The following is a 26,893-nucleotide window of genomic DNA, read 5'->3' as shown; positions in this document are numbered from 1 at the left end:
AGGAGTGGCATTTTAGGTGGGCCTTGAAAGATAGGCTGGAGATAAGTGGAGATGTGGGGACTAGGTGGGAGGGAAGGGGAAAGGGCATTCCAGGTATGATAAAGGGTTGTGTATAGGTCCTGGCAAGTATTCCAGTTGGCTAGCATGTGCAGAAACGGGACTGGGAGGACAGAATGAATTAAGGCTAGGAAGGTCAGGTTTGGGCCTTGAATGCCATCATCAGTTTAGCCAGTTTTGAGAAGGGGGAGTAATGGCTTAAAACAAGGCAGGAGGATGCCAGTATTTTAAGTGAGTGCTTGGGGAGGCCAGGTCCCTGTGGCTCTGGCTGCATTCTAGGGGCATTGGCTAATACCGACAAGTGGTTACTTACAAAGGTTCCCCTTGTGACTTATTGGTAGTAACACCAACTCCCATTTCTAGAATTATTTTAATGTTTACCGAGCACTTCCTCATAACAACTCAGTGGAGCTGGATTTGAAGAATATCAGGAATAGTGGCTAGTTCTGGGCTTGGGATCCCCGAAGAACTGGATTAGAATTCCATCTCTGACAGTCATTAACTGTGTACCCTCTTAACCAATTTGAAAATCAGGGATAATAATGCTTTTAGTGCCTACTTCATGGAATTATTGTGAAATTCAAATGAGAAAGTATGTATGAAATCACTTTGTAAACATTAGACCACAACATAAATGACAGTGACTATCATCACCCCCATTTTGTAGAGGAGGAAACTGAGGCACAGAGAGGGTAAGTCACTGGCCCAAGGTCACACAGGAAGTCTGGATTTGAACCCTGGTCTTTTGACCCGAAAGCCCCTTTGCCTATTTGCCCTTGGAAGTGGAAAGCCCGTGTTCTGAGAGTCACTGAGATGTCATCAGAAAGGGGAGAGTTATGTGCTGGTCTCCGAATGACTCCGTTTGTTGGGATCTATTGGATGTACAGTAATCTTTAATTATAAAAGCCATTACTTGAGAATGGATTATCAATGCTGTTCATTTTTGTGCGTTGCCTAGTAACAGCCTTCTGTGCCCGAGACATATGTGTTTCTGTAGTTACGGGCTGAAGGAGTGAAGGCTTCTTCTGTCTTAGCCATTTTCCCATCATGGGCTTATAAAAAGCTATTCTGAGGGAGGCCGGCCAAGTCCGGAGCATGAAAAACGGCCCCAGTTTGACAGTGGGAGTGCTTGCAGAGGCTTTCTTTCCGTCTGATGCTGCTCTGGGCAAGGCCCTTCCCCCACCCCTACGCCTCCACAACAGAAAACATTTTTTTCCCTAAACAATTGACCATATTCTCTTCTTGTCTTTTAAATGATACCATGCTCCATGGGAATCTTAGAATCACAAACTTTTAGGGCTGAAATACACCTTTAAACGTGTTAGATACCTGAGAATACAGAATATTAGAGCCAAAAGGGAGCTTGGAACCTAGAATGCCAGAGAGGGAAAGGCCTTTAGAACCCAGAAGGTCAGAGCTGAGAAGGCCCTTAGAACCCAGAATTTCAGAGCTGAGAGGGCCCTTAGAACCCAGAATGTCAGAGCTGGAGGGGCCTTAGAACACAGGATGTCAGAGCTGGGAGGGGTCTCAGAGGATGCCGTAGCTGGATAGGACCTTAGAAACCAAATTGAATTTCCTCATTTCATAGATGGAAAAATTGAGGCTTAGATAGAGGAAACTTCTTCCCTAAGGTCACGTTCAGAGCCAGTGGCAAAGCCAGGTCTGGGCTTCCATGCCTCCTGACTCCCATTCCAATGTTCTTTTCCTCTGTGTCCTCCTGATCCAGGTTGTGGGGTGCTCTTGCCTTCTGGGGAGGGCAGGAGGAGAAGGATAAAGGGAGAAAGAGAGAGAGAGAGAGAGAGACAAAGAGTGAAAGAAAGAGGCAGAGAGGTGAATCTTATAGTCTTCCTTTTTTTTTTAAGATCCCTGTTAGAGAAAGTAGGGCGTCACTTTTCCGGGTTAGACAGTCATTGACACTTGTGCAAAGCCTCTTCACTCTGCTGGTTTTCACCAAGTCACAGGATCTCAGAGTTGGAAAGGACCTCCGAGGCTGCCTAGGCCAGCCCCGTCCTAGAACAACGCGCCCATTGAGTGGCCCTCCAGCCTTGGCCTGAATGAGCAGGAGTCCGCCCCTTCACCCAGCGGCTCATTCCACTTGTGGGCAGTGACAATTCTTAGGAAGTTTTCCTGACCTCAAACCCAAATCTGCCTCTTTATAACTTTGACCCCTTGTCCCTAGTTCTGCCCTTTGGGGCCAAGCAGAATGAGTCTAATCTCTCTTCTGAGCAACAGCCCTTCATTCTGGCTGACGGTGCATAGCTGGACCCTGTGCTTTTTCTCCTACGAGTTAAATGTAGTTCCTACAATTGATCTTTATAGGACACGATCCCAGGGCTCTATACCATCCTAGTTGCCTTTCTCTGGGGGCTGTCCGGCTTATGAGTGTCCTTGTGACAATATAGTCCCAGAACTGAAGGCAGGGCTCCAGATGCCACCTGGGCAGTGCAGAGGATGGCAAAGCTCATCTTCCTGATCCTGAACATGATTGACTTGCTTGATGAAGCCTAATTAGGACTGAATGGGCTTCTCAGCTGCTCTGCCCTACTCTCTGTCCACTAGAATCCCCTGACCTTTTTCAGATTTCTGCTAAGGAGACGTTTCTCATTTTGTAGTTGTGAAGCGATTAAAAAATATATATCTTTTGTTTTTTATATCCTCTTTATTTCCAAATGTGCCCTTCCTCATTCCTTTACCCAGAGAGCTGTCTCATATAACAAAGAATAAAAGAGAAAGCGGCAGAATTAGACAACACACCCAGTGTGGCTTGTGCGTATAGGCATTATTCCACACCTACAGTCAATGTAGGTGAGAGGTGATGGGGGCCTGAGACAGATGTATGTTCTTGACACTTTTCTTTTTTTTTTTTTCCTTTTTGCAGGGCAATGGGGGCTAAGTGACTTGCCCAGGGTCACACAGCTAGTAAGTGTCATGTGTCTGAGGTTGGATTTCAACTCAGGTCCTCCTGAATCCAGGGTTGGGGGCTTTATCCACTGCGCCACCTAGCTGCCCCTCTTGACATTTTTCAATTGGTCATTTAGGATTCAGCATCGTCCAACTTCTCTTTCTGTCTCCTCCTTTTCCTTCTCCTTTTCCTCCTTTTCCTCTTCCTTCTTCTCCTTCTCCTCTTCTTCCAACTCATCCCTCCCCTTACATTATTATTTACTTCTCTCTGCATTCCTTCCTTTTAAACAAGTAAAAAATTAAGCAAAACTTTCCAAACAGGCCATTAGACAGATTTAAACATACACACACACACACACACACACACACACACACACACACACACACACACACACACTGCACACAGAGGCAGCTTGGCCCAGTAGAAAGGACAAGGCATTGAGAGTAAGAGGACCTGGGATCCAATCCAAGCTGTTACCAGCTGTGTGATCTTTGGCAATTAACCAACCAACAAGTGTTTATTAAAGCATCAATTAAGTACAAAGAATGAAACAATCTCTACTCCCAGAGAGCTTACATTCTAATTGGGGAGAAAATTAGTCCATAAAAATGACATGCAGTATAAATATCAAGTTAGTAAGAATATATTAATATATATGAAGATATGTATATATAATAAGAATATATATGTATATGTGTGTATACATATACATATATACATACATATGTGTATATATTTGTTCAATGCAAGGTAGTTTGGGAGAGAGGGCATATATGGAGCTTGATAAGGGAGTTAGGAAAGAGATGATACTTGGGCTAAATATTAAAGGAAGAAAAAGAAGGAAGGAAATAAGCATTTGTTTCCCCCCACACACACACATACACACACCCAGGCAATGAGGGTTAAATGACTTGCCCAGGGTCACACAGCTAGTAAGTGTTAAGTGTCTGAGGTCAGATTTGAACTCAGGTCCTGAATCCAGGGCTGGTGTTCTTTCCATTGCGCCACCTAGCTTCCCCCATAAGCATTTGTTAAATACCTACATGTGTCAGGCACTGTGCTAAATGCTTTATAAAAATAAACTGAGGCAAGCAGGGTGAAGTGACTTGCCTGGGGCCACACAGGTAATAAGTGTCTGAGGTGGATTTGAACTCATGTCTTCCTGACTGTAGGCCCAGTGCTCTCTCCACTGCTTCTAGGAAGAGAGAGGAAGGTAAGGAAGGAGTACATCCCAGGCATGCCACATAGGCCAATGCAAGGGCATAGAAATGGAGTGTGTATTTCCAGTTTATCTGGATCACAGAGTGTGGGAGGAGAAGTAATGTCCAGTTAGGTTGCAAAGCTAGGTTGGGGCTGGGTTGTCTAGGCCTTCAATGATAAACGGAGGTGTTTTTATATTATTTCAGAGGCAAAGGGCAGCAGCTGCAGTTGGTTGAGTGTGGCAGCAGGGTGTAGGGTAGATTGGAGCCAGGGAGCAACGGAGGCAGGGAAGCTAACTTAGAGGCTGCTACAACAATGTAGGTGAGAGGTGATGGGGGCCTGAACCAAAATGGTGGCTGTACAAGTGGAGAGAAGGGATTGGATGTGAGAGGTTTGGGGAAGGGAGAAATGATGAGATGTGGAAGTTGATTAAATGTGTGGGGTGAGGGCCAGGATAAGGATTCCAGGAAAAACACTGAAGCCACCACCCTGGGCAACTGCAAAGATGGTGGTGCCTTGCACAGAAGTTTGGAAGAGAGTCTGGGAGAGAGATGATTAGTTCATGTTTGGATGAGTTCAGTTTGTCATGTCTCAGGGATGCTAAATTTGAAATGTTCAATAGATAATTGTTGACCCAGGGAGAGAGTCAAGGGTCATGTGCCTATGAGAGTGAGTGAGAAGAGAAGAGGGTCCAAGGCCAAATCTTCAGGAATACCTGCCGTTAGAGGGCATGATGAACCAGTTAAAAAAGAAAGCGGGGTTATCCAGGTAGGCATCAGCCCTTCAGGCATTTACTAAATGCTCACTTTGGGCTGGGCGCTGGGCCAAATATTAGGGAGACAGAGAAAGGCAAAGACCGTGGTCCCTGCCAGCGATGAAGTGAAGATAACCATGCACAGGAGAGATTTATGCAGAGTGCTTGTCAGGTAATCTCAGAGGACAGTCACCAGCACAGGAGGTGGGCAGAGAGGTGCCCAGGGTGGGATACTGGCTCTGTTGGACGGAGCCGGGAGGTGGCAGTGAGGAGAGAGAAAGGAGGCCAGTGTTGCTGGACTGTAGAGAGGCCGTATGAAGTAAGGGAGAAGACCTTGGGTTCAGTTTCAGCTCTGCCTGTGTGGTCCTAAACAAGTCCCTTTGTGTCTCTGTGCCTCAGTTTCCTTTCTTGGAAAATGAGAGATTTCAACTCTTATGATCTCTAAGCTCCCTTGCAGCTCAGATAGCGCTAATGGAATGCTCAGTTCAACAGGAGTATTTTGGAGGGCTGGATGGGTAGGGGACACCAGTGCATTCAGGGGCAACAGGCCATCGGTTGATGTGAGTTAGTTTTTGTTATAACCCCACGAAAGTGGTTATCTTGTAAAGATAATTGCTCTGTACGGTGTTTGTGTTAAACTTCTGAGGTGGCCTGATTGGCATATTTAAATTCCATCTTCCAGGCATCTGTTAATTATCATTGCAGAGATGGGCAGAACTCATCAAAGAGATGTTTGGAAATGCTCTGCATTTTTAAATTGTTTTGGGCTCCCAGGAAGAGAGGATCACGTGTGATGCTGATTTTCCCATTGGCTGTCTCTGTGACCTCAGATGGATTCAAACTCTGTAAGGGGCCAAGCCGCCTGATCTCAGCACGTGGGCAGATTTCTGCATTTCAATCTCTGTCTGTTGTAAATATTCTGGCTCCAACTTTCTTTCATTGCTATCTGAATAGAGCATTCTCCCTGAGTGACTCTCCTGTCTGGACAGGGTTGAGGGTGGGGGGTAGAGTTTAGAGTCTGCCTAATGAATCTCATCTTTTTCACTCATTTTAAACTGTTCCAGCAGAGTTGGGAAGCAAGTCTCAGAGTGAGCCTTTGCTTGGATCTTGACTGTAGACACCCTGGGTTTAGAAATGGAAACCTAGCATCTTCCCCTCATCCAAAGAGACAAAGAACAGTTTTTCTGGTTGGAAGGTAGAATACAATTCACCTATAAAATGCTTATGGATTTTTTTGTTTTTGTTTTTTTATTTGGAGAGCATTTTCCATCATGAGTCCTTTGGAACTATCTTGGACCACTTTACTGCTGAGAAGAGTCGAGTCTATCACAGTTGATCAACACATAATGTTGTTGATACTGTGTACAGTGTTCTCCTGGTTCTGCTCATCTCACTCATCATCAGTTCATGCAAGTCCTTCCAGGTTTCTTTGAGATCTGCCTGCTCATCCTTTCTTCAGATTGATTTTTTTTTAAACTTTGTGTTCTAAATTTTCTTCCTCCCTTCCTCATCAACCCTCCCTATGGAATCAAGCAATTCAATATAAGTCATACATGTGCAGTTATGCCAAGCATCTTCACATTAGTCAAGTTATGAAAGAAAACAGTATAACATTAGAAAGATGAACTAACAAAGTTATACTTCAATCTGTATTCAAATACCATCAGTTCTTCCTCTGTTGATGGTTTGCATTTTTTATACGTCCTTCTGATATCATTTATGGATGTTTTTATGCCCCCCCCAACCTAGCAGGCCACTTCTTGTAGCAAAGAATTAAAAAAAAACCCAGAAAAAATCAGTTCAGTAAAACTAATTGATGCACCACATGAATCTGACAGTATGTATACTGTTCTACACCCATAGTCCTCCACCTCTGCAAAGAAGGGGGGTGGGGAGAGGCATTTTCTCTTATTTCCTCTGGGACCAAGCTTAGTTATTATAATTATAATTATAGAACATTCATTTTTTTCTTTCCACTTATATAATTGTAGCCGTTGTATATGTTGCTTACTTGGTTCTGCTATGCATCAGTTCATATAAATCATCCCATGCATCTCTGAATTCTCCCTGGAATTTAACCTTTGAGGGCAAGAATCCCAATGCTGCTTGGTCTGGTAGAAAAAAAGAACTGAATTTTGAAGTCCCAAAGACCTGAAATTGAGCTCACCACTTAACTAGCTATTTGCCCTTGGATAAATCATGTCCTCCCTTGGAACCCCCATTTCTCCATTTGGAAAACAGGTCATAGAACCCCAGGAGAACATCTTATCTAGCCCCCCTGCCTTTGTGTGTGAGAAAACTCATGTGCAGAGAAATTGTGACTTGTCTGAGATCACCCAGGTAGCAAATAGCAGAGTTAGGATTTGAACCCATGACCATTGACTCCAAATCTACAAGAGGACCTTCCTAGTCCTCCAAGCTGCTGGTGCCTTTCCTTCTGAGATGACCTTCATCTACCCTGTATATGTCTCAGATGTGACTAGTTATTTTCATGTTTATTCCTCCATTCAGATGTGAACTCCCCCAGGGCTGGTGCTGGTTCTTTTCCTGTGTTGGTATTTCTATTGTTTAAGCTCAGTGCCTGGTATGTAGTAGGTGCTTAGCAAATGCTCATTGGCTGATTATTGACTGACTGCTCTTGCCATTCATCGACCTCACAGGAAGATGGTGAGGATTGAATGAGATAACATTTGAAGGTGCTTTATAAGCCACCAAACGCTCTAGATAGAACCATGTAAGTTGTTATTTATCACGGAAAGTGTTTAGGGGTTCTTAACCCTATTTGTATGTCCTGGACCCCTCTGGCCATCTGGGGAAGTCCATGGATATCCTCTCCAAAAATGTTTTTAGATGCACAGAATTATAGAAATAACCACTTTAATTGAAATGTAGTTAATAAATCCTAGTTTTAAAACCCCCACAAGTTCAGAGACTCCAGGTTAAGAACCCCTGGAGTTGAGGAAGCATCTGTGATTCTTGGGGATTTCCTCTATCAGTGCAGGTCACCAGTTGTGTCTGACTTAGGTGAATCCAGGGAGAAGCACATGAAGGTTAAGGGACTTATCTAGGTTCACATAGCCTGCCTCAGTGGGGAAATTTGAACCCAGGTCTTCCTAACTCTGAGCCCAGTGCTCTGGCAATCTCTGAGCATCTATTATGCCAAACAGCTGCTGTTATTAATAATGGCAATAATTATTTATTGTCTTTGTTGTCCCTATTTATCATAAGAATTAGAAGATTGAGGCTTGGCATCCTTGTTAACAAAACAGCCAAAGAGGTCTCTGGCTCCCAGTCCCAAGAGCCCAATTGAAGTCATTTTATGCTCCAGTTACTGTGTCCAGAGATGGGAGCACGCGATGGCATTCTTTTTCTCTCTCTCTCTTCTGGTGTATATGGCCCTGTCACTGACAGGGATCTCACAGGGGCCTTTCATAAGAAACATCTGGGGGTCTTATCTTAGCGATTGCCTGAAGAGTGATTAGCTATCATCGCTGCAGCTGGGGCCAAGGAGAAAAATACACAGCAAAGGGATTTTCAGAACGATTTTCCCAGTCACCTGTCGCTAGGTCAGTTCTTGCCCCTTCTCTGAAAAGGGCTGTTGTCCTGCTCTGCGGGAGCCGCCATCTTCATGACGGGACATTATGTGCCCCAGCGGGGAGGGCCCGCGCTCCCAGGGAGTAATCAGGAACGAGAAAATGCAGGTCTTGTTAGAAAGCAGAGTTGGGGAGTTAGAGAGGGGGAATTTGGTTATTTGTGTGTCAGGCTAGGGGAGGTAGGAAGGAAAAAAGCTGAAAAACATTGGGGAGTCTTAATTGGAGAATTGAACTTTTTTTCTCTAAGTTAAAATTTCAGGACCTGAATGTTCTCTGTCTGCATCTGTCTAATTACATAGAATGTGAGAGCTGAGAAATATCTTAAAACAGAGACTGTCAGAGCTGGGAGGGGGCTTAAAACAGGACAGAAAGGGATCAGAGAATGGAGAATGTCAGAGCTGGGAGGGCCCTTAGAACCCAGGATGTCAGAGTGGGAAGGGGCCTTAGAACTCAGGATGTCAGAGCTGGGAGGTCCCTTAGAACACAGGATGTCAGAGCTGGGAGGGACCTTAGAACAAATAAGAGTCTTTAGAGTTTTAGAGTAGGGAGGGGCTTTGGATATTATCTTCTCCTCAATCCACTTTATTCAGTTCAATCCACAAAACACTTATTAGATGCTTACTGTATGCCAGGCACTGTGCTAGGTACTAGAGCTACTGGGACAGAAACAAAATAGTCCCTGCCCTCAAGGAGCTTACATTTTCCTTTAGAGAGAAAATGTAGCCAAGTAAGTCAATCCAAAGGAAGGAAAAGTTATTTGGAGGTGGAAGGGGGAGGAATCACTAACAAGCCAGAAAAGCAGGAAAAGTCTCTTATTTTGCAGTTAAGGAAATTGAGGCTGAGGGGAAAGCTATGACTTCCTACAAGCCAAAGTCAGTGGTGGACCTTGGGCTAGAACCCCTCGCCGCTTTTCTTTTCTGGTCCAACAGGGTGGCCAGTCATCAGCTGGTTTCCATTGTTAAGCTTCCTTGGTGTTTCAGGGACTCAAGAGCCAATTGCTCACTATTTCATTCTTGCCTGTGGCTGGATTCTCTTTTATATTGCAGTGCAGAAATCTCTTCAAGAATATAGTTCTTAGGTTCTGCAACTGTCATGGAAATGTCCTCAGCATCCCATAAAATTCAGTCTTGTAGGAGTGGGAGAACACTGCAAACCTCTTATTAAAAAGCCTGTAGTGTCAGGGCATATCATCCATCATCACAGACTTAGAAAAATGAAAAGGAAACCAGAACTGAGCTGTCTGATTAATGCAAACTCAAGTACGGTTTATAGGAGGCTGCAGTTCCAGTAGCAGTTACTTAGGCTCCAAGGATGAATGTGTTTTCAAAGCCCGAGTAGTTTCATGCTGTATGAAGGCCAAGTGCTTTTATTTGCTTAGTCATACAATATCAGGGCTGGGAGGGCCCCTGGAACATGGAATGTCAGGGCTGGGAGAGCTGCTAGAACATGGAATGTCAGGGCTGGGAGGGCCCTTAGAACACAGAATGTCAGGGCTGGGAGGGCCCTTAGAACACAGGATGTCAGGGCTGGGAGGGCCCTTAGAACACAGAATGTCAGAGCTAGGAGAGCCTTAAGACATACAGTGTCAGAGGTGGGAGGGGTCTTAGAATGTGGAATGTCAGAACACAGTCCTCCCTGCATAGGTACACATTAGATCAGGAAGGAAACATAAAGTGCTATTGAACCAAGGCTCAGAGATGTTATGTCTGAGTTACACAGCTTGTTAGTAGTAGAGCTGAGACTAGAACTCAGGACTCAGAAGAATAGCAGACCAAAGGATACTTGGACAGCTTGAATAGGAAATGCCACCTGTTCATGTGTCCCTCTCTCATGCTGGTGGCCATGTAGGAGCTTAGAGTTGAGAAGCAGTGTCAGGTCAAACCTTCCTATTTCCAGGATAATTTAGAACTGAACCCGCAAAAAACCCAAAAAACAAAACATAACTAAAACTAAAGCAAACAAACAAAAACCCCTGAACACTGGCAGTGAATCATAATGATGTTCCCTTGGTTCAGTGTAGGGAAACACTTGGGAGGACTGGTCCCCTGGGAGGGGTGGGTTAAAGACAGACTCCAGAGTTCTATAACCAGAGACTTGGTAATTCCATTACCTTGGTCAACGAGATGAAATCAAGTTGACTCTCCACTCTCTAGAGGCTTATGAATTCCCAGCTCTTGCCAACAAAGACAGGAGCTCAGTCGGAACTGCGAAGTATGCAGTGCTAACACTTCCCTTCCTTCTTCCCCCCTGCCTTGGGATTGGAGGGCTGGTGAACTAGAAGGGACCCTTGAACTAGGTCATCTGGTCTATCCTGCTGCTTTTTGAGCTGCCACTGAGCAAACCTTGGAAGATGCTTATCAAGTCTGAACTTTAAGATTTCAGATAAGATTGATTCCATTAACTCCCCAGGAAGCTCGGAGAAAGGAGATTGCTTAACTCAGCTCTCTAGTTAAGATTCTTCTCCAGATCCATCTGTTGTTTTCATGTAAACCTGTGTTTCCTTCTTCAGACAGAAGAGCTTGGTCTTGTCTTTCATAGATAGCTGGTGCCTTCCTGGATCATGTGTGGCTGCTTTTCACCCATTCATACCTGTTTCTTTTTGGTGAACTGTGCTAGGATCGGCCCCTTCCTGACTGGATGACCATGGACAAGTCACTTCCTTTCACATCTGCAAAATGGCAAGGGTGAACTAGTCGGGTGCTCAGATCCGTTTCAGTCCTAATCTGTGCTTCTATGCCCTGGACCTCCATCTAAGCCTTCCCTCTTGGTGAAGCCAAGCATTCTCTTGAGACTGAAGCAAATCATTTTTCCTGCTTTCCTGATAGATGGTTGTGGATGGAGAAATGTAACACAGACGATTTTTTTACCCCAGCACTGTGTACCAGCTGCTACCCTGAGCCAAACCAAGGGTTAGTAGTTTCTGGGGGAAAGCCAACAAGCATTCTAGGCAGCCTACCTATGTAGTCATTTGATTCACGGGACATTAAAACCTATATTCTTCTCTCATTTCCTCTCTGCAAATCACTGGGCCCTTGGTACCCCTGATGAGACATACCAAGGAGGTTGCCTCATGGCGTGAATGTTTGTCCTTAATGAGATGAAAAAGCCATTTCACCAGTGGGTTGCTTTCTGGCCCTGAAATGGTAACTCCTGTTTCCTTGGGTCACTACCAGCTGAGCCTGCTTCTAGCATTTATGCAAAAAGAAGAAAAGGGCTCTGTTATCTTTTCAGCAGGAGTGGGATTCCTGGGGGTGGGAATCAGGACACAGGAAGTTGAGCCCCAGGTTTGACACTGATTCAATGTGTGACCTTTGGGGCAGGCATTGCTCCTCTGTGGGCCTCCGTTTTCTCATTTGTAATAACGGAGAAGTTGGAACTAAGTGGGCTCTAAGGGGACCCTGACATTCTAGTCTAAGGCTTCCAACTCTGACATGGTATGTTCTACATCCTCTCTCCTGATATTCTATGTTCTAAGACCTCTCCCAGCTCTGACATTCTATGTTTTAAGGGCCCTCCCAGCTCTGACATCCTGTGTTCTAAGGGCCCTCCCAGCTCTGACATCCTGTGTTCTAGGGGCCCTCCCAGCTCTGATATCCTGTGTTCTAAGGGCCCTTCTAGCTCTGACATATGCTGTGTTCTAGGGGCCCTCCCAGCTCTGACATCCTGTGTTCTAGGGGCCCTCCCAGCTCTGATATCCTGTGTTCTAAGGGCCCTCCCAGCTCTGATATCCTGTGTTCTAAGGGCCCTTCTAGCTCTGACATATGCTGTGTTCTAAGGGCCCTCCCAGCTCAAATATTCTGTGTTCTATGGCCCTCCTAGACATTACATCCCATATTCTAAGGTCCCTCCCAGCTCAGACATTTTAGATTCCAAGGAGCTTTTTATGTCAATTGTTTTGTGTTCTAAGACCCCTTCTACCTCTGATCTTCCAAATCCTGAGACCACTCCCCAATCCAATGTTCTAGGTTCTAAGGTCCCTTCGAGCTCTGACAGTCTAGGATTTAATGTTCTGTGCTGTTAGGTCTTTTCCCCTCTACTCTACAGGATTCCCTCCAGCACAAATACTGCTATGCTCTGCCCAGGTCAGTGTATTGGCTCTGCTAGACCCAGAGTTGCTATAGTTCTCACTTCTCTTCTGTGTTCTTCCTTCAAAACAAGTATCTGGTTGAAGTGAACAGATGTGTATGTGTGTGATGACCATAGTGATAACAATTAGAGCTGACATCTGTAAAGTCCTTTAAGGTTCTCAAATCCCTGTACATGTTATTTCATTGGATCATCATGGCAACCCTGTGAGGTAGATGCTGTTTGTTATTACTGCCATTTTACAGATGAGGAAACTGAGGAAGAGATGACCAGGATCTAAGGTAGAATTTGAATTCAGGCCTTCCTGACTCCAAGTTCTTACTGATTGCAATGGTAACTGATATTTCTTCTACTAAAATCGCCCTGTAATGATTGGAATGATGCCACCTGCTGGAGACTTACTGTAGAAAAGCTCCGCCATGAGGTGAAGGTCTCTGAGGGCAAGACCATGCGTCTTTTCTTTGGCATCAGGAAGTAACCTTTGCTTGTGGGAGGAAGAAGGGGGAGCCTGGTGCTCTGACTCGCTCTTGCCTGTGGACTCTGGCAGGGAGTGGAGCTAGAAATGCTCTCTCCCTTTAATAGATAGATGAATGTAGGCCTTTCTCTCTCTCTTTACCAAATTCTTATTCTCCTTAATAAATGCTTAAAAGTCTAACTCTTGCTAAAGCTTATAATTTATTGGTGACCACTCATTAGATTTTAGACAGACTAGCTAGAATTTTAACCTTAACAGCCCCCACCCCCAACCCCGACCTTCGAGGCCTCATGGCCATGGGAAGGTGACCCTTAACTCTCCAAAGACATGCCAAGGAAGGATAAATGGAATATGGGACCAAAACCAAAAAACTGGGGTACAGGTTGGGGGGATGGAATGTGGCTATTATTGGAGAACCAGCTTGGGCCATCTTGCTGATAAGCCCAGGAAGGTTCATCACCAAAAGATTGGCTGGCATAGTGGATAGAGTACCAGCCCTGGAGTCAAGAGGACCTGAGTTCAAATTTTACCTCGGACACTTGACACTTACTAGTTGTGTGACCCTGGGCAAGTCACTTAACCCTTATTTCCCTGCCCAAAAAAAGTGAGGAAAGGAGAAATCTGGCCCAAAAGACTGGCTGCTAGGCGATGGTCTTGGGGGACCATAGCCACTGTTGAAGAGAGTCTCCCAGGCCTAGAAAGGTGGCCACTTATACTGGTAGGGAGGGATGGTAATACAAATAACTGACATTTATAAAAACACTTTAAGGCTTACAGAATCCCTTTAAAAACAATTACCATGGAAGTTCATATTTCTATCATGGTTGAAGGTTTGCAAAAACACTTTCTAAATGTTCTCTCATTTGACCTTCACAATAACCCTGTGAAGTAGGTGCTATTGTTATTTCTATTTCAGATGATGAGGAAACAGAGAATAAGAAAATTGATGACTTGCCCTGGGTCACAGAGAGTAACTGTGGGAGGCAGGATTTGAATCCAATTCTTTCTGATGGTTCGATTCAGTATTTTATCCATGACACCATCACTGCATCTTAGAATATTAATCATTTGAATACCCACGTATTGGAAACACTGAGGTAAGCTGATTGTTTATGTCGGCATTTATAGTTTCCAAGTATTTTCTAGGTGGTGGAAGAAAAAGTTTCATCTTATTTAAATCTCATGAGCCTCTTATACGAGAGACAGTCCAAATGCTGCCCCCATTTTACAGACAAGGAAACTGAGACTCAGAGAGGGAAGTGACCTATCCAAGATAAATAACCAAGAATCCGGGGGTGGAGAAGCCAGGCTTCCAATCCAGGTCTTTGGATTCCAAGTCTAATGCCTTCTCTCCACTGCACATCCTGCTGCCCATCCTTTGCCGCTTTTCTGAAGGAGAATTCTTGAGCATGGAGACAGGTACTAGGCTGATCTAAAAATAAAAGTGAACCTGTCTCTAGCTAGTAAATATTTTTCATCTCTAAGATCCCTTGTCATCCTAAAGAGAAACTCAAGCTTCATTGTTTGAGGAAAAGATGAAGCTGTTTCTGAAGGGCGTGTCTGGTTTCTCTTGCTTGATGCTTAGTCTGTCTCTTTGCCACTGGGAGATTTGTGCTCCTTCCATTTAAATGCATACAAGAGGAGAGGGGGGAGAGGAGGGAGAGAAGGGGGGGGGGAGAGGAGGGAGAGAAGAGAGAGGAGAGAGAGAAGAGAGGAAAGAGAGAGGAGAGAGAGCAAAGAGATAGAGGAGAGAGAGAAAGGAGAGAGAAGAGAGGAGAGAAAGAAGGGAGAGAGAGGAGAGAGGAAAGAGAAAGACAAAGAGAAGAGGGAGGGAAGGAGAGAGATAGAGGAGAGGAGAGAGAGGGAGAGGGGAGAGAGAGAAAGAGAAGAGAGAAAGGAGAAAGGAAAGAGAGAAAAGATAGGAGGGAGAGAGAGATAGAGGAAAGAGAGAGATACACAGAGAGACAGAGAGAAGAGGGAGAGAGAAAAAGAGAAGAGAGAGGAAAGAGAGAGAGACAGAAACAGAGAGAAGAGGGAGGGAAGGGGAGAAAGAGAGAGAGAGAGAGAGAGAGAGAGAGAGAGAGAGAGAGAGAGAGAGAGAGAGAGAGAGAAGGAGAAGAGAAAGAAGAGAAGAGGAGAGGAGCGAGAGGAGCCTTTATCTTCTTTGTGTTCTATCCTTATCTGTCATGACCTCATTAGCCTGGGAGGTGGGAGTGACCTCAGAGACCATCTAAGCCACAGAATCGCCGATTCTCAGAGTCGGGAGGGACCTTAGTGGTCATCTGGCCCATCTTGCAAAGGACACAAAGAGTTCCTTCTCCTTGAGAGGGGACAAGTGGTCCCCCAGCTTCTGTGTGAATACCTCCAGGGAGGGGAAACAGTCCATTCTCTTCTGGGAAAGTTGGAATCATTAGCAAGATTTCCCCCTGCCCCAAGCCCAAGCCTCCTTCTTTGAAACCCCAATCCCACCATTCTTAGCCCTCCTTCTTCAGCTTAGAGTTCTTCAGACACTTGAAGGCAGGGGTCGCTGTGCCCCCTGAGTCATCTGTTCTCCAGGATAAAATTAGCCAATCCCTTCGGCAAATCGTGGCCCTTCTCTGTTCTAGTTACTTTCCTCTGGACGTTCTTCAGCTTGTTGGGGTCCTTCCTAAAATGTGGTGCCCAGAACTTGCCATGATGCCACAGGTGTGATCTGAGTCGGGCAGAGGATAGCATGGAGTGTTTCTGGAAAATGTGGTAACTCAAAAAGATAAGTTCAGGGGGCCTTTTACCATTCCTTAACCATGGTCGCCTCCTCTTTTCCCGGAAGCTGTACCTCTCATAATGTAGCCTAAGACCATGTTAACTTTCATGGCTGCCATATTGAGGCTGATGACCCCTCCTGAGTTTGTGGTCCACTGGAACACCCAGATCTTTTTCAGGCAAACCGACATCCAACCATATCATCTTCATCTTGTAGTGGAACCCTTCATTTTACAAATGAAGAGACTGGGCCCTAGATTAGGAGTTATGGGATCTGGGTTCAAATGCTGACTTTATGATTTACTCTGTATCTGAGGGTCCCATATGTAAAATGATGAAGTTGGGCCCATGGGCTTGAAGGTCCTTTGCAGCTTCGAGCCTCTGATGGCTACCTCCTGCATTCAGACTCCCTGACTTGTTATTAAAGGCCTTCCATAATCTGACCTCTCTGTACCCTTCCAATTTTATCTTCTCAATGTTTCACTGCATGTGTCCTATGCTCCAGCTAGGCTAGCCTCCTCATAGCCACCCCCCCTTCCCCCCTCCCGGGTCATAGTGAAAGAGACCTGGGTCCAAGACAGTGAGGGTTAAGTGACTTGCCCAGAGTCACACAGCTAGTAGGTGTCAAGAGTCTGAGGTCAGATTTGAACTCAGTTCCTCCTGAATCCAGGGCTGGTGCTTTATCCACCGCGCCACCTAGCTGCCTCCTGAGTCCTAGTTTTGATGCTGCATCCAACAAACTTTTTGTGTGACATTGGGCAAGTAATTTCCCATCTCCTTGTCATCTGTCATTTGGAGATCATGATAATGATGATAACTGACATCGTGTTTTATTTTTACATCATCTACACTTCCCAATATATCCTTGTACCCTCTCTCTCCCAGATAGTCACAGTAAAGCAGAAAATGTACAAGATTTGAAGTTGGAAGGCCTGGTTCAAATCCCACGTCTTCTATTACTATCTGCTTAACCGTAACTTCTCATCTCTAAAATGAGGGGGTTAGAGCTGGTAGCTTTCTAAGGTCCTTTCCAGCTTTAAATTAAGGCTTCCATGACCAAGTGTTTATTAATCAGTTAGCATTTATTAAGCTCTAATTATCTGCCAGGCACTGTATGAGGCTCTGAGGATACAAAAACAAAAAGAAAATGATCCCTGCCTTCAGGAAGCTTACATTCCCCCATGTGCACATCTAAGTACATTCAAAATATATACACACTAAATACAAGGCAATTTTGGAAGAGGATGCCCTGTCGCCTATGAGAATTGGGAAGGGTACTGTGGCAGGTGCTAAGTATACAGATATGAAAGTGACCTAGTCCCTGCCCTCAGGGAACTTGAATTCTGCTAGAGAGACACATGGTCACAGAATAGTAAACACAAAGTTAAAAGGCTGCTTAAAGAAAATTGCTTTTGAGTTGAGCCTTAAAGGGATGTTGGAAATACAAAGTCATGAATGACAAGCAGCAAATGGGTCATTTGGGTGGAAGTGGAGAGTGTGTAAGGGGGACCAATACGGAGCCAGACTGTGATGGGCTTTTAAGGCCAAACTGAGATTATGTTTTGTCCTCGAGAGAGTCAATAAATCTCCTTGAGCAGGAGAGGGACGTGGTCAGACCTGTGCTCTAGGAATATCCATTAGGTACATGGGGGAGTGTTTGGAGAGACTAGAGTCAGGGCAGGGAGCCTATTGCCAACGTCCAGGTGTAAAGCGATAAAGGCATGAATGTAGGTCACTTGTGTTGTGAGTAAGGAGAAGAGATATTGACAGTGCAGTGGATAGAGCACCGGCCCTGGATTCAGGAGGATCTGAGTTCAAGTCCGACCTCAGACATTTGACACTTACTAGCTATGTGACCCTGGGCAAGTCACTTAACCCCAATTGCCTCACCAAAAGAGAAAGAGAGAGAGAGAGAGAGAGAGAGATTGACGAGGCTTTGCATTTGGTTGGATATGGGGGGAATGAATGAGAATGTAGCATGATGAGATGAATCAGAAAGTGAGAGCTTAAGGGGACCTGAGAGTCCATCCAGGCCCCTGCTTCATGGAAGAAGTTCAAACCCTGGAAAAGGGAAGGGGCTTGCCCATGTCAGAGCCAGGATTCAAAGGCTCTTAGCTGTCTGAGATCGGTGCTCCATGTGCATCTTGCTTTCCCCTCCATCACATTGCCTCCCAAGGATGACTGAACTGTGAACTTGGGTGACAGGGAAAATGGTGGTATCTTCAACAGAAATGGGAAATTCTGGAGGAGAGATGGATTTAGATTACTTTAACTTTTTTTTGTATCTAGAACCCTGTTAGCCATCAGGTACAAGTGACTATGGATGCATTCTCAGAATGTCTGTAAATGCATAAAACAAAAGGTACAGGATTACAAAAGAACCCAATTGTATTGAAATATGATCTTCAAGAGATAAGCTAGGTAGCACAGTGGATAGAGAACTGGGCCTGGAGTCAGGAAGACCAGAGTTCAAATTTGACCTCAGTCGCTAGATGTGTGACCCTAGACAAGTCACGTAATACTGCCTCTGTTTCCTCATCTGTAAAATGAGCTGGAGAAGGAAATGGCAAATTACTCCAGTATCTTTGCCAAGAAAACCCCCAAAAGGGGTCATGACTAAAAAATGACTGAAAACCATTTTCAAAGTATTTAAAAAAAAAAAAAAAACCGGGGCAGCTAGGTGGTGTAGTGGATAGAACACTGGCCCTGGATTCAGGAGGACCTGAGTTCAAATCCGACCTCACTTACTAGCTGTGTGACCCTGGGCAAGTCACTTAACCCCAATTTGCCTCACCAAAAAAACAAAACCAAAAAAACCAAAAACCAAAACCACATAAGCTCATAGACAGCAGGTTAAGGACCCCTAGTTTAGAGGGTAGGGGAATGAGTTCAGTTTGGGACACCATTGAGGTTGGGGTACCTATGGGGCATCCAGGTGGAGAGGTCCAGCAGGCAACTGTTGGGGAGCCCAGGAAGGAGCCCAGCCTGTCCCCACAACCAGCTCTGAAGATGCTCTCTGACTCTGGATAATAATTGAGAGCTGACTCTATTCCATACATTTAAAAATATCTAAACTGACAGATCCTTAAAAAACAAAACAGAGGTGGATTTCTGCCTCTAATTCTCTCCCCCCTCCCTTCCTCCTCCTCCCCCCCCCCCCCTCTGGCAAGGTCTTTGATTTTCCAGCAGGATGGCTGGCTGCCTCCCCCTCCCGCACGCCCCTGTACCACCTTCTCTGCTGCCTTTTTATACTTGTAACAGCTTCCCAGGGCCGCCCACCTCCCTCTCTTCCTTTCAGAGCTGCTGCAGGTCTGTCTGACTTGTTGCAGGAAGCCTGCCCGACCCGGGCTAGGGGCTGCTCTGGGTGCTCATATCCTCACCTCCCTCCAATAGCCGTGATCAAGCAATGAGTCCCCCGCCCCTCCCCCGGGCCTGGCAAATGAAGTGAGCAGAGGATCTGAGCAGTAGCCAGGGAGGAAACCCAAATCAAAGTCTGGGGCAGAGGTGGCGGGGTACAAAGAGCCCTGTATTTGAACCCTGGCCCTGTACCTGTGTGCCCAGGCGAAGCATCACCCTCTGTCTGAGCCTACCCACATGAGCATGGACAGGTTCTATTCTTCCTCTGGACAATGAACCCGGGCTAGATGATCTCAAACGATCCGTCCAGTTTTAAATTATGAGCTGTGATGGCAGACAAATTAGTGCCCCTCTCTGGGGCCGAGTTTTCTCCCACTGTGAAAGGAGAGGGTTAGAATGGGTGATTTGTAGGGGCTTCACCCCACCCCAGTCATGTCTCTTTGTGACCCCATGTGAGTTTTTCTTGGCAGAGATACGGGAGTGGTTTGCCATTTCCTTCTCCAGTTCACTTTTACAGATGAGGAAACTGAGGTACAGGGTTAAATGTCTTGCCCAAGGTCACACAACTAGTCAGTGTCTGAGGCTGGATTTGAACTCAGGTCTTCCTGACTCCAGGTCTGGCACTCTGTTCACTATGCCATCTGACCACTCCTACATTATAGGTTAGAGATGTAATATCTTCTTCCTCTATCAATCCATCTAGCACTTTGTACCTCTCATAGGATCTTTGTCACCTTTGTGTACTGTCACGTAATATAAGATGTCCCAAATGTCTTAGTACATTTAAATAGCTTTAATGGCAGCTAGCTGGTTCAGTGGATGGATCTGGAGTCAGGAGGACAGAGGTAAGGTGACTCACCCAGGGTCACACAGCTAGGAAATCTCTGAGGCAGGAATTGAACCCAGATCTTCCTGACTCCAGGTCAGTTCTTTCTCCACTGTACCACCAGCTCTACCCCACCCCTTACCCTGCCTACCCCCAAGACTCAGCTCAGGTACCACCTCCTCTCTCTGTGAGGCCTTTCTTTTTCCCCTCGCCCCCAGTCGTTAGTGCTCTTTCCCCTCAAAATTACTTGGTATTTACTGTGTCTATATTTATCTGTGTACATGTTGTCTCCATCCCACTGCTTCCTTATATTTTTGTAATTATTCTTACTGCAAATATTTGTCCAAACCTGCTTCCACACTACATTTCAAGGGACCAGAGGCGGAAGTTGTTCACAAAAGTGTTTTTTTTTTTTTGTCTTGATGTTTCTTGCAGATGATGCAGTTTGCCTGGGATAACTACAAGCAGTTTGCGCTGGGGAAGAACGAGTTGCGGCCGGTGACCAAGAACGGCTACACGGGCGGCATGTTCGGTGAGGGGTGTGGAGCACTCTGTGGTTTGGGGAGGAGCCAGTGGACCATGGTGGCCACACACCGTGGCTTAGACAGTACTCTTCCACTTCTCAGTCTTCCGTCCCTTCTCTCCCTCATTCCAGTTCCCCCCTCTCCTTCCCTCCTCTTTGTCTCTCTGTCATCCCTCTCTCCCTCCTCCCTTCTCCTCTCCCCCTCCCTCTCTCCTCCCTTCCCCTCTCCTTTCTTCTCTGTCTCATATATCCCTCCTTCCTCTCCCCTTTCTCCTCTCTCAGTCTCTGTCTGTCTGTTTCTCTCCCCTCCCCCTCCCTTCTCCCCTCTCCTTCCCCCCTCTCTCTGTCCTCCCTCTCTCCTCCCTTCCCCTCCCTCTCTCCCTCCCTGCATCCTTGCCCTCATACATATCCCTTTCCCTGTCTCCCTCCTAACTGAATTCTCCTTGCTTCTGGCCACCATATTGTACCTGAGCTGTAGGGTGGCCTAGATGATGTAGGGGCTGGGTATTTTCATCATTCACTTAACAACTGTTTATTTGTGGGTCGTCACGGTGGTTAGAGTGTTGGTATTAGAGTTCAAAAGAGCCGTGTCCAAACCCTGCCTCAGACATGTGCATGTTGTGTGACCCTGGGCCATTTACCTAACCTCTCTGGGCCTGAATTGTCTCATCTGCAAGATGGGAGAGTTGGACTCACTGACCTCTAAGGTTCCGACTATAGATTGATGATGGATGCTTCGGGAATCCTAAATCCGAATGTATGCAGAGAATTGTGGCTCCTGCAGGGGAATAGAGAAGGTTTAAATAAGGAACAGTTGGTGTCTACATGGAGTTTGCAGAAAAAACAGAAACACAGATAATAACTCTTAATGCGCGATAACACTTGTTCCAACCTCGGCTTCTCTCCTCAAGCCTCTGAGGCACTCCCTTCTCCAAATCCTCTTAGCTGGAAACCTTGTCTCTACCTCACTAAAAAAATGGAAGCCATTGCCAAGAGTGCTTTTCCCCTTCTCGTCTTACATCCCTCGGACCTCATCCCCCACGATCTTCCCTGCCCGACTGTCTCTGCTGATGAGGCAGTCCTTCCAATAGCCAAATCCACCCCTTCTACATGCATCCTTTTTGTGTTTTTTAAAAAATAATTGTTTATTTAGCAAGAATTTTTTTTTGCAGGGCAATGAGGGTTAAGTGACTTGCCCAGGGTCACACAGCTAGTAAGTGTCAAGTGTCTGAGTCAGGATTTGAACTCAGGTCCTTCTGAATCCAGGGCTGGTGACTTATCCACTGCACCACCTAGTTGCCCCCTCTACACACATCCTTGACCCCATCCACTCCTGTGTTCCCCAGCAGATTGCCCCCCACATCACTCCCACAATCTAATCTTTAAAAAAAATTTTTTTTTTTTTTTTGCTTTTTGGAGGCCACTGGGGGTGAAGTAACTTGCCCAGTCACACAGCTAGTGTCTGAGGCTGGATTTGAACACAGGTCCTCCTAAGGCCAGTGCTCTATCCACTGTACCACCTAGCTGCCCCTCCCACAATCTAATCTGTTTCTCCTTATCTACTGGCTCCTTCTCTGCTACCTACAAACATGTCCAGGTTTCTTCCATCCTAAAAACAAAAACAAAACAAAAACCCTCACTTGGTCTGACAATTCCTGATAGCTATTGTCCTATGTCATCTACAGCAAGTGCCTCCACTTCTTCTCTAACTTCTAAACCTTCAACAATCTGGTTTCTAACCTCTGGTTTCTGGTTCACCAACATTGTTTTCTTTAAGGTTATCAGTTCTCTCTCTTGTTTTGCTTTGTTTTTGTTTTTGCAGGATAATGGGGGTTAAGTGACTTGCCCAGAGTCACACAGCTAGTAAGTGTTAAGTATCTGAGGCTGGATTTGAACTCAGGTCCTCCTGAATCCAAGGCCAGTGCTTTATCCACTGTGCCACCTAGCTGCCCCCTCAGCAGTTCTCTCTTGATGACCAAATCCAATGACTTCAATTCTCAACCTTCTTGACCTTTCTGCAGCCTTTGATGCTGCTGACCATTTCCTCCTGGACTCTATCCCCTCTCTTGGTTCTTTGCTTATGTGTCTGACAATCTCTTCTCACTCTCTTTTCTGGGATAGTCATTCATGTTACAACTCTTAACTGTGGCTGTCCTCCAAGGCTGTGTCCTAGGCCCTCTTTTCTTTTCCCTGAATCTTTTTTAATTCAATAAGTTTGGCAGTTTCCATGTATTCAATTGCCATTTCTATACAGATAATTTCTAGACCTCTATCTTCAGTCCTTGTTCCTCTCCTGGGTTCCAATTTGGCATTGCCAGCTGTCCATTGTTCAATACCAGACTCACACACTTTATGATCCATGTGACCCTGGACAAGTCACTTATAGCACCTCCCTCTCAGGGTTACTGTGTGAAGATCAAATGAGATAACATACATAAAGTACTTTTCAGACCATAAAACTTCCCATAAATTCTAGCTCTTACCGTTATTGTCCTAATTATGCAAATGAGGTTCTGAAAAGTTAAGTAACTAGTAAATGTCCGTAGCAAGATTCGAACCCTGGACTCCCAGGTCTCCTGACTCTAAATCGAGTGCTTTATCCTTATGCCACATTGCATTAGTAGGCTGTCAGGAGCCCCTGAAGGTTTTTGAGCAAAGTGACATGGTGACATGACCACATCAATGAGCATGAGGTTATTTAAACAGTGATCTGAAGGATAGATTGGAAGGAGGAACAAGTAGAGCTGGGAGCATTTATTAATAGGCTGTTCTACTTGTCTAATGGGGAGCAGCAGTAGGGGAAGGAAAGGAGATATTGTGGAGGTGGAGTAGACAGGATTCAGTACCTGGAGAGGAGAGACAAAAGGAACGGAGAAATCAAAGGTAACCTCAAGATTTCCATAGCTAGAGAAATAGTGAATTACACCCTAGATAGAGAGTGAAAGAACTCCTCAGGAGGACGGACAGGTTATGGGTAAAAGGCAGATTCTGTTTAGAACTGTCCAACGCTGAACACAAGCATCTCCTCCAAGCTCCCATGCATGTGCTCAGATCATACAAGATTCTTTGGTCAGTTTTCTCATTCTCATTACATGGGGTAAACTTCTGTAAGAAATCAAAGTCAATGTCTTTACCTTTATCCATTTTCTGTTTCCCAGCATAAACAACTAATTTGAATAGGTTAGGCCAGAACTACAGTAATCACATATAGCATCTTTATCTTTATCCTTCTAATTTGGTGTCGATTTTGCCCTCAGCTAGAAGCAGTTGATCTGACTGCACAAAGATAGCTAATTGAGCCTCCCTGCAGTTGCTGCAAGCACAGCTACTGAAGACCCAGGAAAAGAAAGTTCTTACCACCAAAGTCCTTGGCTCTGTCACATAGTTCAACATCAGAAATGGATGTGAATTTATCAATGGAAATAACATTTTAAAAAGGGGTTCACCATCTTCTCTGTCCCTGACCCTAAGGACCGGAGGATCTTTCTGTGTGACATGTAGCTGAAAACACCTGTATATGTCATCTCCCCCACGAGGATGTGAGCTCCTGGAAAGAAAGTGTTGTCTGAATTTTCTGTTTGTCTCTCCAGCCTCAGCACAGTGCTCTGTACATAATAAACTGTTTCAAAATGCTTTTCCTTCCCTCCCCCCATTCATTTCATTTATTCACATAGAAACAACTCCCAAATAACAATCTTGTGAAGTACTTGATAGAATTTCTCTGTCTCTGTCCCATGTAATGAATGTGGAGCATCCATTGAAAACATCTTCATGATGGTCTTTGGGGTTCTGCTCATCATGAGTGCTAAGGGGCAAGCTGACTGAGTGTCTTGTGAAATGATATTTGTTATTGCCTTTGAGTTCATGATGAAACTAACTCTTTTATGGTCTCTCCAAGGGGAACTTAAAACTAAATGGGGATATCACTCACAACTTTCGTCTTCTGGTTTATTTATGACAGCATCAGTATTGATGTGATTTTGTTCTTCAAGTTGGCCATTGGCCTCTCATTGATCATGGAACAAGGATCTCGCATTCAGAACACCAATGGCGAAATTAATGTTTCTAGATACTTTAAAAACTGAGATTCCAACCAAGTCTTTATTGCCCTTTTTGGCCACTGTCACTGTGGAAACAGAAGGATGGATTGGACCACAGAGGAGTCCATTTTATGTTTTTCTTCCATAGCTTGCCTTGGCCAAAGAATTCATCCCCTAAGGACTGATAACATACCTCTCCATACTTAGCTAGGTTGATCTATGGACAGGAGATCTAGACTGTCCCTGGGACCATCCTCAAAGGCTTGCCAGCTTGGCAGAACCAGCCATGTGGGGCTGTCCTGATCTTAGAGAGCCCAGGGTCCCTTTCATGTCAAGATGAGGCATCAGAGCCTCAAAATCAGGATGGAGAAATTGAGTGTCAGAGATGTAATGACTTCAGTCCATCGACAAGCATTTATTAAGTGCCTCATGTGTACTGGATACTGTTGTAGGAGCTGGAGGTACAAATAATGAAACAGTCCTTGCTTTCTAAAGCCAAGGTCACCCAGTGACAAGGTTTGAGCCAGGACTCAAACCCAGATCTCCTGACCCTACATCCAGAGAGCTTTCCTCTGCTCTAGGATGCATTTTAGAAGAGTTTGTAGGCTAAAGGCATAGGATATTGACGTCTGGGAAATTCGCTTGGGCAGATTTGCATATCATCCTTTTAACAGTATTTTGTAAGATGAGTTGTTTGAGTAACTTCTGGGCCCCTTAAGCCCCCATCCTCACCCCAATCCCAGCTCTTGTAGTGGAGGAGGGGGTGGTGGAGAAGGGGATGGATGTAAAGTTAGTTTTTTCCCTTGAGGAGAGAGATGGATAGACTTCTGATTGAGGTCATGCCTCACCCTGTAGCTGCAGGAAGGGAGAGAAATGCTCTGTAGTGAGGGGCCCCATGGAAAGCTAAAGGCGCCATCTTCCCTGCTTCTCTTCTCACCATTTCCCAGTTTGCCAGGCCCTGAGAAGTTCCCCCATCATCCTGGCTAGCATAGGGTGTGGTCTTGGGGGGAAGTCACTTAATATTTCTACGCCTCAGTTTCCTCAGTTGTAAAGGAGTTGCTAGGGTGCCTTCCTGCTCTAAATTTGTGATTCTTTGTAATCCTCTGATTCTGGTGATGGTATAAAGGACCCAGACAGGAGTCAGGAAGAACTGAGTTCCAGTCCAGCCACATATACTTACTAGCTGTGGGACCCTGGGAAAGTCACTTCACCTCTGCCTCAGTTTCCTCATCTGTAAAATGGGGATAATAATATCATCTGCTTTCCAGGGTCATTATGAGTATCAAATGAGATAGTATTTTTAAAGTGTTTTACAAACTTTGAAGTACTATATAAATCTAGCTATTAAAATTCAACATTTAAGATAGATGAGATTAGTATAGAGGAAGTATGAGGTAGTAGATAAAGTATCAGGCTTGGGGTTAGGGAGACCTAGGTTCAAATTCTTTGGTAACTTACTCAGTGTGCTATTGGCAAGCAACTCCTGAAGACTTTGTGTGGATGCATGGTAATCTGTGTTGTTGGATGGACTTCCCCACACTGAGAAATCATAGAACCTTCTCCAGTGCCAAGCCTTCTAGAAAGCTTTTATTTCTGTCTTAGTGGGGATCCAAGAGCCAAGAACCTCAACATCCCAGATGCCTCTTCTGTTGGCTCTTTGTAAGCAGTAGTGATTGTTAGCTGCCTTTGTGGCCACATGTCACTGAGGGTGCCCAGGTTGTAGGGGAAGGGGAGGGGCTTCCATCCACACTTACCTGTGAAATTGATCACAGCACATGGATATGAGACACAGAAGAAAGAGCTGCCAGAAACCTGGGTTCAGATGTGAGGCTCATCACTGCCCGGCCTTGCCACCTTCATCAGTTCATTGTCCCCTTTCTGGGCCTCTTGAGTTTTCTCCTCTGTAAGATGAGGGGGAGAGGCCAGGTTGTCCTTAAGACTCCCTTCACTTCTCACATACTGTGTTTTTTTAAAAAATGATTATTTATATTGATGCCATTTTGACTTTAATATTCCATACATTTTCTATATAGCCCTTCCCTATCCCTCAAGCCAGTCCTTATAACAAAGATTAAAAAAAAACCCAAGTCACTCAGTGTTACATACCCACAGCCCCCCACTTTTGTAAAGAAAGGAGGCATGTCTTCTCATTATTCTTCAGGGCAAATCTTGGTCATTATAATGTGTGTGTGTGTGTGTGTGTGTGTGTGTGTGTGTGTGTGTGTGTGTGTGTGTGAGAGAGAGAGAGAGAGAGAGAGAGAGAGAGAGAGAGAGAGAGAGAGAGAGAGAGAGAGAGAACTTCCATTTATGTTGTTATAGTCATTTTATATATCGTTTT

At 45.2% G+C, this 26,893-nt stretch overlaps 1 protein-coding gene across 1 annotated transcript in view; it reads left to right on the top strand.

The window, feature by feature from the left end:
- MAN1C1 (mannosidase alpha class 1C member 1) overlaps positions 1-26,893 on the top strand; it is a 231,154-nt gene that overhangs the window by 59,468 nt on the left and 144,793 nt on the right. Inside the window, exon 2 of the mRNA XM_043997940.1 lies at positions 20,428-20,524. Within this exon, the coding sequence (XP_043853875.1) occupies positions 20,428-20,524 (97 nt within the window). The remainder of the gene's footprint in view (positions 1-20,427; positions 20,525-26,893) is intronic.

Source organism: Dromiciops gliroides, chromosome 3 (genome assembly GCF_019393635.1).
Source record: "Dromiciops gliroides isolate mDroGli1 chromosome 3, mDroGli1.pri, whole genome shotgun sequence".
NCBI lineage: Eukaryota > Metazoa > Chordata > Mammalia > Microbiotheria > Microbiotheriidae > Dromiciops > Dromiciops gliroides.
This window is presented reverse-complemented; position numbering and strand designations above follow the sequence as displayed.